The sequence below is a fragment of the Aegilops tauschii genome, chromosome 4 (assembly GCF_002575655.3).
Source record: "Aegilops tauschii subsp. strangulata cultivar AL8/78 chromosome 4, Aet v6.0, whole genome shotgun sequence".
Lineage (NCBI taxonomy): Eukaryota > Viridiplantae > Streptophyta > Magnoliopsida > Poales > Poaceae > Aegilops > Aegilops tauschii.
The window spans coordinates 381,821,605-381,837,270 of record NC_053038.3 but is presented as its reverse complement, the minus strand read 5'-3'; the positions used below and the strand labels follow the sequence as shown (position 1 = coordinate 381,837,270).

Genomic DNA, 15,666 nt, shown 5'->3' with positions numbered 1-15,666 from the left:
CAGATCGGATCGGGGCGATGGCAGACGACAGGGGCACGCAGAGGGGGAAGGGGAAGGAATCGGCTGAGGATCTACTAGCCCGCCTTACCCTGCAGGAGGAGGAAGAGGATGACTTTGTGTGGGAGGAGGAGCTACCAGACCTGATGGAGCCGGCGAAGTGGCTGGCGATTGCAAGGGTTCATACACCAAAAACTTTTAGCCCTAACGCATTGTATGGGGACATGAGGGCGGCCTGGAACCCAGCTAAGCTGGTAGCATGGAGGAAGATCAGGGAGAACTTGTTTCGGCGCAGTTTGGATGCCTCGCAGATTGGAAGATTGCCATGAAGGAGGGACCATGGTTGTTCAGGGACCAGGCCGTGATCTTAGAGGAATACGATGGATTCAGAAATCCCGATTCGTTCAAGCTGGATAAAATTGAGGTATGGGCTCAGATTCATCGTTTGCCTGACAATTACTTGATCGAGCGGACGGTGAAGGGGCTGGCGTCGAGGATCGGTGAGGTGGTTGAGGTACAGCTAAAGCTGTCGACCGGATTCTTTGGTGAATTTATGAGAGTGAGAATCAAGATCGACGTAAACGCCAAGATCAAGAGATTTGTGACAGGAAAGAAGGGTGACGAGAGGGTCAGGTACCCAGTCAAGTATGAGAAACTGCCGATTTTCTGTTACAATTGTGGAGAGTTCGGTCATTGGCATGAGGAGTGCGGCGACGGGGTACATGACGAAGCTGCTTTTGAGTGGGGGGACTTTTTGTTTGCAGATAATGTTAGAGTTCGAGCAGCAGGGCGAGGATATGCTCAATCACAGAGAGGGAGAGGAGGTTTTGCAAGGAGGGGACGTGGGAGGGGAGGGGAACACTATAACCCAAACCAAAGCTGGCGCTTCAACGCACCGCCACCGCAACCCCACGGAGAAGCATCTGGGTCAAGTGAACAACAGGAGGGTCGGGAGACTATGCAGTCTAACCCGCAACATGAATTGCAGAGGCAGAATCAGTTTCTGAATCAAGATGGAGGGAGGAACAAAGAGCCCATGAGCGGTAACAATGGAGAAAATGAAGGGTTGGATGGCAGAAGAAGGAACACTTCTATGGAGGGAGTGGACAGACCTTTTGGAGTCTCGCACAAGCGACTCTCGGCTGACAACACGGTAGCTATGCTACTCGGGCAGATTGCGGAGAAAGGAGGGGAAGTAGCGACAGAAGATGTGTCCACAGCGCTGGTGGTGAGGGAGAAGCTGTTAGGGGTGCCTCCGATGCCCCCAGTGTATGTATCTCCGAGGAAAGAAGTGAAGAGGCCAAAGAAAGGCGATGGCCAGGGAAGGAAGTTGGATAGCCCGGCAACGTATGGTTTTGAAGTGGAAGGGGACAGCAAGGAAGAAGGAAACGAAGCAAACAAGGCAACATCAGCGGGCTCCCATGAGGAGTACCGCCGGGAACAATGAGTTTTATTTGTTGGAACTGTTGAGGTGCGGGCAAAGCCTCGACAGTTCGTGAGCTTCGCGAGATCGTGAAGAATTTTGCCCCTACCTTACTTTGTATTCTAGAAATTCAAATCGACAAAGTTAGGGTAGAAAGTCTAGCTACTTCAATTGGGTTCAATAATGGTTATGTTGTAAGCAGCGTTGGTAGAAGCGGAGGCATCGGTTTGTTTTGGAATAATTCAATAAATATTGATATTGCTGGCTATTCTGGTTATCATGTGGATTGTGAGGTGAGGGACCCGGGTTCCGACCCGTGGAGGCTAACATTGGTGTATGGTGAGGCTCAAACGCATTGAGACATTAGACTTGGGACACTTTGAAAAACATAGCAAGTTTGAGCACTCTCCCCTAGCTTTGCATGGGAGATTTCAATGAAGTTCTACGTCCAGAAGAACATGAGGGGGTTGGAGAGAGGAGTAATGCCCAGATCCAAGGTTTTAGAGACATGGTTGATACTTGCATGCTGTTGGACATTGGCTACAAGGGTAGATTCTAGACTTTCGAGAAGGTGACAGGGGGCTCTTTTACAAGAGTAAGATTGGACCGGGCTCTCGGGTCGACCGATTGGTGCGCTCTATTCCCATTTGCAACTATTAACCACCTAACTGCAGCAACTTCGGATCATGGCCCGATCCAGTTGGAGCTCATTCCGGCTACGTGGCGGGTTCAGGCACGCGACAAGATCTTTCGCTATGAGGTTGCATGGGAGACTCATGAGGACTTGAAGAGCACTATTGCTGCTTCCCGGGCGGCATCTTTGGATGGGGAGAGAGTTGAGGATCTAAAGCTCAAGCTAGCGGACTTGTCAAATAACTTGAGAAGATGGGACAGAAGGACCTTCGGGTCAGTTCGCCGTGAGATCAAGGAGTTAAAAAAGAAGCTTGAAGAGCTGCGTAATGCACAGGGGCGCTCGGGTCCTAACCATGAGGAGAGGAAGGTGAACGAGAGGTTGGTGGAACTATACCATAGAGAGGAATTGTTATGGAGACAGCGATCAAGGATAGAGTGGCTTACGGCGGGAGATAAGAACACAAATTTTTTTTCATATGAGAGCGAGCATGAGGAGAGAAAAAGAACATGATAAAGGCCCTGATGAGTTCACTAGGGGTCCAGGTGGATGATCCGGAGGAATTAAAGGAGATGATCACTCTCTTTTATCAAAACATGTACACCACAGAGGGGGGTGACGGATATGGAGGCTGTCCTTTCCCATGTTCCAAGGAAGGTTACCCCGGAGATGAATGACATTCTTTGTGCAGATTATTCGGAAGAGGAAGTCAAATCCGCTCTTTTTCAGATGTTTCCCACAAAGTCTCCGGGTCCGGATGGCTTTCCAGCCCACTTTTATCAACGCCATTGGGATGTATGTGGAGCGGAAGTTACAAAGGCTGTTCTCCGGATAGTAAGAGGTGAGGAAGATGCAGAGTGTATCAATGACACTTTCTTGGTCCTTATCCCAAAGGTAATGAGCCCAACCTTGCTAACTCAGTTCAGGCATATAAGTTTGTGCAACGTATTGTATAAAATTGCTTCGAAGGTGATTGCAAACAGGCTGAAGCAAATCTTGCCAGACATCATCTCAGAGGAACAGTCGGCGTTTGTTCCTGGCAGACTGATAACTGATAATATAATCACGGCATATGAATGTATGCATTTTATGAAGGGGAGTAAATCCAAGAAGAATAACCATTGTGCTCTCAAACTGGATATGATGAAAGCCTATGACAGGCTGGAATGGGATTATCTCCAAGCAATGATGGAGAGACTCGGTTTTGCTCAGCAGTGAATTAATGTGGTAATGAACATGATCAAGTCAGTATCTTTTTCGGTCCTGTTCAACGGAGAAAGGTTGGAGGAGTTCAAACCTAGCAGAGGTATTCGGCAGGGAGATCCTATTTCCCCTTATCTCTTTTTGATAGCAGCGGAGGGCCTTTCGTGCCTACTGAAATCAATTCCTCAGTCGTCAGCATTCACGGGAGTCCAGGTGGCACCGACAGCTCCGGTTGTTAACCACTTGCTCTTCGCTGATGATAGCATGTTGCTGTTCAAGGCGAGTACAGAAGGGGCAGTAGTGGTATCAAACTTGTTGGATACATACTGCAATGCATCGGGGCAATGAGTGAATAATGAGAAGTCATCAATTTTCTTTAGTAAAGGATGTCCGCAGGTGACAAGGGATGGGATCAAAAACACTTTGCAAGTCCATGATGAGCAGCTTAGTGATCGGTATCTAGGGATGCCAACGGATGTCGGGCAGGCAAAAAAATGGTACTTTCAAGTACCTAAAGGACAGGGTATGGGAGAAAATTAAAGGATGGATGGAGAAACTATTGTCATATGCGGGGAAGGAGGTGTTAATCAAGGCAGTGGCTCAGGCTATACCCGTATATTCTATGTCGTGTTTCAGGCTCCCTGGAGGTATTTGTGGAAGTATCACTTCACTGATCAGGCAGTTCTGGTGGGGAAGTAAAAGAGGGAAGAGGAAACCATGCTGGATATCATGGGATATATGTACTAAACCAAAGTATTTGGGAGGACTTGGCTTCCGAGATATTGATCTCTTTAACCTCTCATTACTGGCTAGACAAGCATGGCGAATTATACAAACTCCCTCTACGTTAAGTGCTAGGATATTGCAAGCTAAGTATTTCCCTGCTTCGTCCTTTCTTGAAGCCGAGCTAGGCAGCCGGCCCTCGCAAATCTGGAGATCTATTATGGAGGGGAGAGGAGCTCTAGAACAGGGCCTGATTCGGAGGATCGGAACGGGAGAGGATACTCGAATCTGGGACCAAAACTAGATCCCCCGTTCGGGCCTAATGAGACCATTGGCGTGTTTGGCGGTGGATAGACCAGCACGAGTTGCCGAACTAATTGACCTGAGCTCGGCAAAGTGGAAGGAGGACAGGGTTCGCGCGACTTTTCTGCCGGTGGATGCAACTGTGATACTCAAAATCCCGCTGTGTACTAGAAGGGTTGACGATTTTTGGGCATGGGGAGAAGATGAACGGGGTGTTTTTTCAGTGAGGTCAGTGTATAAATTTTTGCTGAAAATGAAACTGCAAGGAGAAGCACTACTGCAGCCGGTCGGAGGACACTCAAATGAGGCAGAAGAGGAATCAACTTGGACCTCCCTGTGGCACATTAAGGTTCCATCTAAAATCAAGGTATTCTTATGGAGGCTATGCCACAAATCAATTCCAACAGCTGGGGTGCTACACCACCGGAATATGTCTACTACGAGTGTGTGCGCTTTTTGTTCTGCGCAAGATGACTGGAAGCATGCACTAGTAGATTGCTGATAGCGAGGAGTGTTTGGTCACTTTGTTCGGAGGAGACAGTGGAGACAATGCTTGGTAATCTTTCCTTAGATGCAAAAAACTGGATATTCACAATGCATGAATCGTTGCCGCAGGCGGAATTTACACGGATGGTGGTGACTCTATGGTCAGTCTGGCGAGCAAGAAGGAGGGCTATCCACGAAGAGATCTTTGATAGTCCATTTACTACTGACTCTTTCCTAAACTCCTTTTTGAGGGACTTGGAGATGTTAGATAGAGGAGCGGGTCGAGGTACAAAGCGAGCCAGCATTAGAAAACACACATGATTGCCCCCGCCCGAGGGTCATGCAAAGATGAATGTGGACGCGGCAGTGTCCATGCAAGGGGAGTATGGTGCAGTGGGAGCAGTGTGTCGAGACCACAATGGAAGATTCTTGGGTGCTTCGGTCTTAAAACTTGAGTTCATCACAGATGCGAGGGAAGGCCAAGCTCTGGCTGAGGATCTATATGAGAATTCAATTCAAATCGCATCTGACTGCAAGAGGGTGGTTGAAGATGTCCAGAAGAACTCGGCGGCTAGATATGGAGCCATAGTGCATGAGATAATACTTTGTGCAAACTCTTTTATTTCATGTAAAGTAGTTCATGAGTTTAGGAGCTCGAATTTCGAGGCTCACAATCTCGCTAGATATGCTTTGTCTTTAGGTTTTGGCCGTCATGTGTGGCTAGGACAGCCAGGAGACCTTGATTTCCTTTATGTAAACATTATGGACGATGAATAAAACATGCGAGGTTGTCTAAAAAAAATCTCTTTTCATCGATCTGTTCCTTTTAAACTCGTGTCTGTGTTGAATATCTAAGGCGGAGAGATAAGAGTTATATCTTTTGTTCAAAAAGGAAAAGGAAAAGGAGAAGCCGTACTCCACCCTTTCAATTCAGTTTGTATACACTTCCATATTCTTTTCATCGTTAGTATTTAGTACTTAAGCGAAATCTTTTATCCCCGCCGTAACAACCCTGCGGCCTGTACCCATAAAATCCAATCTAATAACGCATCGATCGTCGGCAAGTCTCCCATTGAGCCCCTGCCGCAGCCGCAGCCAACATGGAGGCGGAGAAGCCGGACGGCCGGCGGCAGGTGCTGCATCTCATCTTAAGTCAGCCAAGGAGGATAGGCCGCCAGATTGAGGGTCATGGATGGAAGGAGTATACCTTCCTCAAAGTGTACTTCGTCGGCGAGCACATGAAGGAGAAGAGGGTACGCTCTCCGCTGCTCCCCGACGAGCACGACGACGTAAAGCCGTGGAAGAGGCACTACGAGTTTGAGGTGGACGGTGGATGGCAGCACCTGTGCCTCCACCTCGAGGCCGTGCGCGAGGACTACGACGTCGACGAGGACACGGGCAGCGTGGAGGTGCTCCGCACGGACGAGCCGCACACCTCCGGCTGCACCGCGGCCATCGGGGCGGCGCAGGTGCGGCTCCTGGACGCGCTGGTGCTCGGAGGCGACGACAGCGACGACGAGGCGGCCGCGGAGAAGAAGAGTCGCCTGAGTCGCCTCGAGCTCCAGAAGAATAATGATGATCTGAAAATTATCCCGGCGAAGGGGACGCTGGTGTTCTACGAGAGGGTCGAGCTTCAGGGCTGGCGCCCCCTGCCCCCGGGGCCGGGCCGAAAGCCGACCAATGTTGTTTGCGGCACCGTGGACGTGGGCCTGTACTTGACCGAGGGCGGCGGCGGCGGCTCTGGCCGATGATCTGTGCATTGGTAAGCTTGGTTTGCCGATTTGGCGGTGGAAGATGGCCTGCCTGATTGCCACATATGAAGAACTCAAAGAGATTATTACTTTCGTTTATTTTCTTTTGCTTAAAGAATCGTCTGTAGACTACTCTTATCAGCCAGAAATTTGATTTCTCCTGCCATTGCGTATTAATGTAATATTCCTGTTTGAGATCGAAACTCTGCCCCAAGAGCCCTCATGGGAACCTGGTTCATAAACGAAAGGATTCGAGAACCTGTATCTACTCGTCCTTATCCGCGTCTCCGGTTCCCATCTTCGCCTTTCTCCCGGTACCCGATCGTATTTCCCCTGAGTTAAAAGAAAAGATAGAAAATCTTGCTTTTCAGAGTTATTGTAGAATTTTATGACTTAGTGCGGATGGATGCATTTTTGGCCGAAGTCTTACTATTACTCAAAATTGACTCCGAAGTCTTACTATTTACTCAAAATTGACTCAAATGGTTGACTGAACTCCACAGAGGACTAAAGCCGGGAACTTAAACTAATGGTTTTGCCAACCCAATGTGAGTTTTTTCAGTTTTGCCCTTATGCCCGCGCCCTAATCAACCCCCCGGAGGAGTATGCGATTCTAAAAGATCAGACGAGTTGCAGCCTGCAATCCAAAATGAGGACGGGTTTTTGAAGTTAGCTCATCCTCACGAGATCGCGACCCTTTGTTCACCGTTTGATACCCGATAAAGCAAATATAGGTTTTCGCTTTCCTTACGATGGGCCTGGTGGGGAAATTGCCAAAGCATTTGACGATTGACACTTTGATGTTGTGGGATCACTGGCTTCTTGCTCAACGGATTTCGCTTCTGCACTTGACTTGAGAAGGGCGAAGCCTTCATGACCGGTACCGGTATCTGTTCAAGAAGTCAGGTTTCGCGCCACTTTATATCATACTCCTATTATGTAGTCACTTTCCCTAACCATACATGATGTTAAGAAGGACCTCATATAGGCAGATAAAAAAACACGGTAACAAACCAAACACCCTAACAAGCACTAGAAGTGCACTACTAAATGCCTTCTCCCCTTCCTTCTGTGGCATGTGGGTCCTTCACTTCTTGTGCCCACCATGTCGTTTCATCAAAGAGGAGAAGAAGTGGGATCATGGGGATGCGTTGGAGCTCGCCGACTCCTAGGACGACCCTGAGGTTGAGGATCCCTACATCCAGTATGTCATCGATGACTCCTGCAACACGACCGCACTTGAGGCCACCTGATGCCGCATTTGGTTTCCCGCCACTTCTTCGTTGCTAGGGAGCCTTGTGAAGCCTGCCACGCCCCCTCCCCCCTCCAGTAGTCTTCAAGGAGGCCAGCGTCCAGTATGTCATCGACGACTCTTGCAACACAACCGCACTTGAGGCCGCCCAATGCCGCATTTGGTTTCCCGCCGCTTCTTCGTTGCTAGGGAGCCTTGTGAAGCCTGCCACGCCCCCTCCCCCCTCCAGTATAGTCTTCGAGTAAGCCAGGCGCTGGCGACCAAGAGGAAGTGCGCCATCTAGGCCAAGTAGAACAACATTGGCTCACCCCATCACCGTGCCCACTCCTCGACCCGGTGCGCCTACTAACCAGCCCCTATCTACCTACCTATAGTAGCTACATCTATGTAAAAAAAAACAAATTTTGCCTATGATGGTTATCTTGACATCTCCTCCTATATAAGACCTTTATATTGCAATGTTGTTGGCATTTAGTGTTCGAGTCCCTCTAATTGAGTATGAATATTAGTTGACACAAATAGAAAAAGAAAGAGCAAAGATATTATGGAGGCTACATATGGTGACTTTTTGTTTGCACATGGCCTCCAAAAAAATTTAGAGCACCCTAAAAATATTTTAAAGGCTGTGAATGGGCGATTCTGCAAGAGTTGGTCTTAGTTGAATAGTCAGCAGCCACTACGTCTATCGTAGTGACAGAGGCCGTGTTGCTGGTGTTCATGCACACTATGGCTGCCCTTGTTCCTCAGAAAAGCCTCACGCGTTCTTCAAGCAACATCTGCATTCGGGGGTACCACCACGTCGGGGGGGCCCTTGAGATAGCAGATAAACCATAATGACGAATAAAAGGCAGGAACATGGAGCACTCAGAACGTCATCTTATTAATTTATTCCGAAATTGCATTTCCAATCAATATTCTATGCACTGCCGCTGCACCACACATGCTCCCAAGATACCATTGTTACAACATCTGATAGAAAATTTCCAATAAACCAAAGATTTCACACGGTATGTTGGACTAGTCCATCTCAGATTACTGCATTCTGACCTCCACACCAGAATCTACTAGATGCTCTTTCACTGCTAGAATGGGAACCTGTATCAAAGCAAAAGTTTGAGGTGTCAAATTCGAACCAAATACTAACAGACGATAATTTTAACCCATCGAGAATGTCTTGTTATGAGCGGCATATATTACAGCCCAGGCAGTTAGGGCCTGCCCAGTTATCTTATCGTGTTAGGGGCTTAGCCCAATTATATCATTAGGAGGATTATATAAACTCATGTAAGGACCCGCTTTGAGATTAAGCAAGAAGCAATCATATTTGCTCGGCTTCCTTAGGGAGCCGGGAGACCTAACCCTAGCCGCCTCCTCCCCTGCGCCATCTCCCTCTCAGCCGCCGCCTCCTCGCGCACGACGGCGCCCAGCCGCCGGCGGCCGCGAGTTCGTCCACGACCAGCTCCCTCTTTCCCCTACAACCTCCGGCCTAGACCCGGTAGAACCCTAGCTCCTAACAGTCTACACTGCGCTGATAGACAGAACAATTACAACCACAAGAAAAGGTATAGCTGTTGGAATAAATCGGCTATTGCAGGATTCAAGATGAGCAAGGATTTTAAGATACTGTGCATAAGAATTACTAAGACCTCAGGGCCTCTGTGGAATATACAACGTATTAACGCCACTTAACTAATGGATAATCATGCACTTTACTAGGAAAAGATGGCAAGAATGGTGTAAAAGAAATGGTAATTGCTGAGCATTATGACAGCATTTCGATGAAATCTAATGGTGGGATAGTCATAATACCTCTTTCCGATGGAAAATGCCAGCAGCAAGGGCAGCAGAAGCGTTTGTTTTCTCAAAGACTTCAGAAAAATGTTCCACCGAACCAGCACCACTGCTTGCAATGACAGGAATTGTCACAGCATCCGACACCATTTTGATCAAATCTATATCAAACCCACCGCCCTGACCTGCAAGATAGAATGACATAATGCATTCAGCGTGGCTGTATAGAAGACTATAATACAAGCAACAAATTCACAAGGTACATTCAATAAAAGAAAATTACGTGCTACAAGTTATTTGTTTCACAGCATAATTAGATATAACAAACTGTAATCCAAAACAAGTATCTTCTTGTGCTTAACTCAGTTAAACAATGTTGACATATTGATGAAGATAAGTTGACTTGTATAGTTCAGATTTTATAAGGAATAATACAGTGAAATCATCATTCCAGATTGGCAAAGCACAAAGTTTCCTACAATCATGTGTCATTTGTTTGAACCGGCTCCATTAAGTACCTAAAGTGCCCAATCACGAATGAAACCACAAAGCAAACATCCAAAACAGAAAATCAGGATTACCAAAAGAAGAAACATATAGCAAATTTCATGCAACTATGCGTACTTTAATTAAACTACCATAAAACTACTCTTTGAAATGTTTTTTTGCGAAACGGCATGCCCTTCACTTCTCTGATCCTACCACAGAAACTACACTTTAATGAATACCCGTTCCAATCGACGGAGTCTGACAAACCGGATCGACCTATAAACAAAGCATGGACCAGACGCATCAGCATATGGCCTGATGCTTTGCATGAAGAAGGTGGGGTGGAGGATCCCAAGGCCTTTAGCCCCCCTCGGTGCTGCATATCAGGAGGACAACACTCCACCATTTTATTTGGCCCACGTCACAGCTTCGCGACAGATAGAAATTACTATGTGTGTCTTAGAGGTGCACCCAGTTGTTTAAGAGCATTCCAATTGACTAGAACAGGGGTATGTCAGAAAAGGAAAAGAATCTTGTGACTGGTGCACCCAGTTGATTACGAGCCTTCAAAGAATAAGCAGCTTCATCAAAAGTACTCGAAACATAACTAGAAGACTGTGGATATTGCTTCAGAGGCTTGAACAAGACATTAAGAAGTTCCACCCAGTTTATCGTACCTAAGCTGTGTACTGGCAAATTAAAATATTTAGCATACCATCACAATCAATGCAGTTGAGTAGTATTTCTCCTGCGCCCAATTCTTCCACAGCTTTTGCTAGTTCATATGCTCCTATAGGCCGGCTATCACGCCCACCACTTACCTGGAACAGAAATAAATCAACACTTCAACAGGTACAAAGAAGAAACAAGACGCCACATTATACATGCAAAAATAGACACACAAAAGCTCTACTGGAAAAGACCCAGTATCTTAATTAATGCTCCCTGTGTGCACTAATGTAAGATATGAACACATCGCAAACATATGCTTGTACGGTTGTACCTAAAATGATTGACTACGAAATATCTGAAGGGAGCCCCCTTTTTTCAACAATCTGGAGTAAACCATTTGTATAATAAGCACTCACATGAGTAGTAAACTAAATCTTTGTATAATGACACCACACATGCATGAATGGCATATGACGGGAATGATAAATCAAAACAGTAAAAGCAGAACAACGGACTTACTGTGCACTGGTACCATGCATATTCTTCTCCTAATGGACCTGAAGAAAGTACAGGAAATGTGAGAACATTTGAAACGCAAATTTGTACAAGGAATATATGCAAGCATACCTTTACTGGACACTTTTACAGTTCTAAATTGCACCTCATCTGGACTTTTGACATATACTCTTCGAGGATCAATACTTACAACTACAGCCTGAGATAGAAAAAGCTTTGTTACAATGAGTGATTTACAGGTTATCTAACTATTCTACAGAACAACTGAAAAAACAGGCCCTTTCATCTGAAATGGCGATAAACAAACTGCATCAGTTGCAAATCAGAATTCGTTAATTGAAAACATGGAAATAATTATTACTGGAGCCAAGTTCGAGGATCCAAGTTGTTGACCACAGAGAAGACCTGAATGTTACGAAACCTCCTCAATATTTAAATGGATAAGGAAAAACAATCATGCTCAGGCACATAATTCTTTTGTGTTGTTACTTGGAAAACTAATAATAGAGGAATATTGATTAAAAAAGAATTTCACGGTACTTTTCAATGTAATTGTAACACCCCAGATTTCTACTATGCCTTGCGGTGCTACCACACTACTCTAAATATCTCAACAGGAAATACCCATAATTTAGAGTATTTCCTCTACTTTGTGATATTTTTAGAGTAGTGTGGTAGCAACCACGACGTAGAGTAGTAATCTGGGGTATTGCACTAACGAAAATGTGGAGTATTGCATGCATCATTTTTAAGTAGGATCAGGAAAGATAGCTGGAGTATGATTCAGATTTGTTGGAATAGTTCCTTACAACGTTTCGATACGTTGGACCTGATCAAACCCCACACAAGACTTAATTGTGATTTATTCAGTTTTTGCAATGTTATTTTTTGAATAAAATGGCATGCTAATATGAATACCAGATGTGATTTTAGATTATAGTTGGTAACAAACTACTAGAAACACAAAAGCGAGTTGTGAAGATAAATAAAAAATAAACCTGGTTTCCATATACTCTAGAAATTTGCTCCAAGCTGCTTTTCCCCGTCTTTACCTGATACACAGGAAAAATTATGCCATGGGAAATTAGCTGAACATCACAGGGAAAATAAGATACATACACCAGTCTGTAAATAGGCTTCAGCAGCAAAAACAGCATCACTTCCAATTGAAATCTTGTCAGCGCCAGACCTGAAATATTCTGATGCTACTTCCAAGCTTGAATAGTATCTGAAAAGAGATAAATTGACATCATTATTCTGCTATAACCTTTTTCTTGGTATTGACTAGTACCAAATATCACCTGAGAAAAAGTGTGGGAGGGATATTGTGGTTGGGAAGGGACAACATAAAAATAATAAAATATTAAACATGGAGAGTAGCAAGTAGGCCCCTAGTAAAAAGGAATAAGATAGTAGACTGTCTGACACCCCTCAGAGATTGGAACACAAGGAAATATATACTAAAAATCAGGCCTAATCAGAATAAAATCAGGGAATTTGTGTACATTTTCAGTACAGATTATCTCATCAAGTCAACGGAAATAATATACTCCCTCCGTCCCAAAATAAGTGACTCAACTTTGTACTAACTTTGTACTAAAGTTAGTACAAAGTTGAGTCACTTATTTTGGGACGGGGGGAGTATTGTTCATCCATGCTGGGATCAACATTTGCTCACAAAGATAATGACTCGGCACACGATGGTCTCTACCATGTTGAGCATACTATGCTGACCTTCACATGATGACCTCCATTCTAATTGAATCGTACAAGAAAGAAAACATATGTATAGCAGTAGCAGCATTGGCTCAAAACTGGGGACGAACTAACCTTCCACTTCCATCCGTGAAGTCTCTTATACCACCACCAACTGTAAGTGGCACAAAAACTTTTTCAGATGCGCAACGTAGTACCTACCAATTGTACAAACCTGTCACTTCACCAGATAAAGGCAAGTAATGGAAATACTTGATAGTTATAAAACTCAAACAAACCTCTAGCATTGGCAAATCACCCAATGGAAAGGCACGGAAACCAGTTATATTCAAGAAGCTGACCTGAAGGGGGATTTGTATCATGGTATCAGAGCATATGTGCATTGCAAATATATACATATATGTAAACATTATGTAGACAAATACCTCATCAGCTCCATCTATGTAGTATTGACTTGCTAATTCCACTGGCTTGCCAAGGTTTCTTACCTATAAGCATGGAATAAAAAGATATTCCAGTATACAATGATTATGTCTAGGTAGAACTATAATGATGTTTTAAACTATTTTTTTATTGTACAGATACATCAGAAACTAACTATCCCTAAATGGCCAACTAAGAACTAGCTCTAATGTGTAGAAAATTGATATTCCAAGGTCAATGAATAAAGTTTGGTACCTCTTTGCTGCTACTATGATCTCTTACATCATACTGGTCACCTTTTGTTACCACAAGATCCCCATTATCATTTGACCGAACATCAAGGCATGCTATCACCTGCGAAATAGGAGATAATAAGTATGATGGCAATGGAAACTGGTGTTCGAGATGGCAATGGAAAATGTGATGGACGCTGGAACATTTGGCAATAAAAAGCTTACTCTCTTTGCAAGTTTTGATGCTTTTCTATGAGCTGGGGCCTGCATTGCAAACATAAGTGTGAATTTTATGTTGAATAAAAAAAGATAAAAGGAAGTGCAAACAATAAAGTCAGACTTGATGACTACCTTTGCCCCTGAAGAGTTAGGACTGAGAAATTTTTCAAAAATGGAAAGTCCAGTAGCTGCACGAAACAAAATAACATAGTAAATATATGCTTAAAAATCCTAAATATGCACAGTACCCTGTACACTTTACAAGGCAAGCTACCAGAACTCAATAACTTACAATATTATATCCACATTATAACATACATTATGAATATTTATCTGTGAAATGTCATGTATATTCACTAATAAACTACATATTTTACCTCCACTCTTCTCTGGGTGAAACTGAACTGCCTCAATGTTGCCCATCGAGATAGATGATATGAAACTCTCACCGTAGTTACATGTCGATGAAATCCAGTCTCTGTTAGCATCTGACTAGTCATGCAGAAAGGAAGAACAACTCAAAGTTGAGTCCACAATAAGAGGAAGCATCTATAAATGGAGTTGCTCCTTACGGGTAGAGCGTGATAGGAGTGAACGAAGTACACATGGTGGCCATCAGCTCCTTGCAGAAGCTGCGTGTCCTTGGTGATCTGGAGGGCGTTCCATCCAATGTGAGGTACTATGAGACCCTCTGAAGAGTCGAATCGCCTGACAACTCCAGGTATCACACCAAGGCCGCTTACTACAGTAGTGGATGCACTATCAGCTCCTGCTCAACAACATTTTCTCAAGAAACCAGAGTGCTATTACAAAGCCTTACCCGGGCCATTCTCCTCGCTGGAATCGAATAGCAGCTGAAGGCCGAGGCAGATACCCAGGAAGGGGCGGTCCCTGCGGATGTACTCGCGAAGCGCGTCGGCCATGCCTGTACGGTTGAGGACGTCCATGGCGGAACCGAAAGCTCCGACTCCGGGGAATACGAGGCGGTCGGCGGCAAGGATGTCCTCGGGGCTCCGCACGTCGCGGATGTTGAAGCCGAGGTGGCGGATTGCGTTGCGCACGCTGCGGACGTTGCCCGCGCCGTAGTCCAGCAGCGTCACGGCTGCGGCCACCGACCGACCGGCGAAACAAAGCAAACGCAGCCGTCAAGCCATGGATAGGATGGGACGAGTTCTGGAAGGGAAAGGGGGTGGGGATGGGTAGAGTGGGGCTTACTGTTGGCGTCGCTGGACGCGCGCACGGAGAGGGAGGCGGGTCTGCGCCGCTGGTTCGTCCCCTTCGGACGGCCGACGGAGCAGGGGAGGGGGTGGTTGGCGGCGCCGGTGGCCATTGCTCCCTGCGACGGCGGCGGCGGCGGCGGCATTGGTCTCTTTTGGTCTCTTTTGGTTGTTGGCTCTCCCGACTCTCAGAAGTCACAGTCACACGGGCAATTGGGCAAATGCAAATTTCAATCGACTGAAGCCCAAATAAGCCCAGTTGCATTTTAATGCCTTGCTTTTATTTTTTTACTTCAAAAGGCCTTGCGTCGATTAATAACAAAAAGAAGGGCCAGAGCGAAATAAGGCAATATTTTTCAGCAATTTGACATTATTTATTGTTTATAAATAAAAAATCTACTTTTTGTAAATTAAAATCAGCACAATAGATCAAATAATTTTTAGTAAGCACGAGCAACATGGACCCTCAATAAAAAATGTTACATCAAGGTTGTTCGGCACCATTGTCTTCCCTTTCAATGTCAACGTTCTCTCAAGCTGGAGATGATTTTAGACAAAGCATTTACAAGTTGGAATATCTCAAGTTCATGGCAGGTTGTCGAAGAAATGCTTCCATGGAGA

General features: G+C 45.4%; 1 protein-coding gene across 1 annotated transcript; it reads right to left on the bottom strand.

Moving 5' to 3' along the window:
- Positions 1 to 8,625: 8,625 nt before the first annotated feature.
- LOC109780595 (imidazole glycerol phosphate synthase hisHF, chloroplastic) lies at positions 8,626 to 15,263 on the bottom strand. The gene is made up of 17 exons (XM_020339180.2): positions 15,044 to 15,263; positions 14,649 to 14,930; positions 14,401 to 14,570; positions 14,206 to 14,320; positions 13,961 to 14,016; positions 13,835 to 13,873; positions 13,632 to 13,730; positions 13,379 to 13,441; positions 13,232 to 13,294; positions 13,068 to 13,150; positions 12,357 to 12,465; positions 12,236 to 12,289; positions 11,349 to 11,436; positions 11,241 to 11,278; positions 10,765 to 10,870; positions 9,579 to 9,745; positions 8,626 to 8,864 (listed from the first exon to the last, which is right to left on the bottom strand). Exons 1-17 carry the CDS (start codon positions 15,189 to 15,191, stop codon positions 8,802 to 8,804), a joined length of 1,743 nt encoding a protein of 580 aa, XP_020194769.1. The 5' UTR covers positions 15,192 to 15,263; the 3' UTR covers positions 8,626 to 8,801.
- Positions 15,264 to 15,666: the final 403 nt, after the last annotated feature.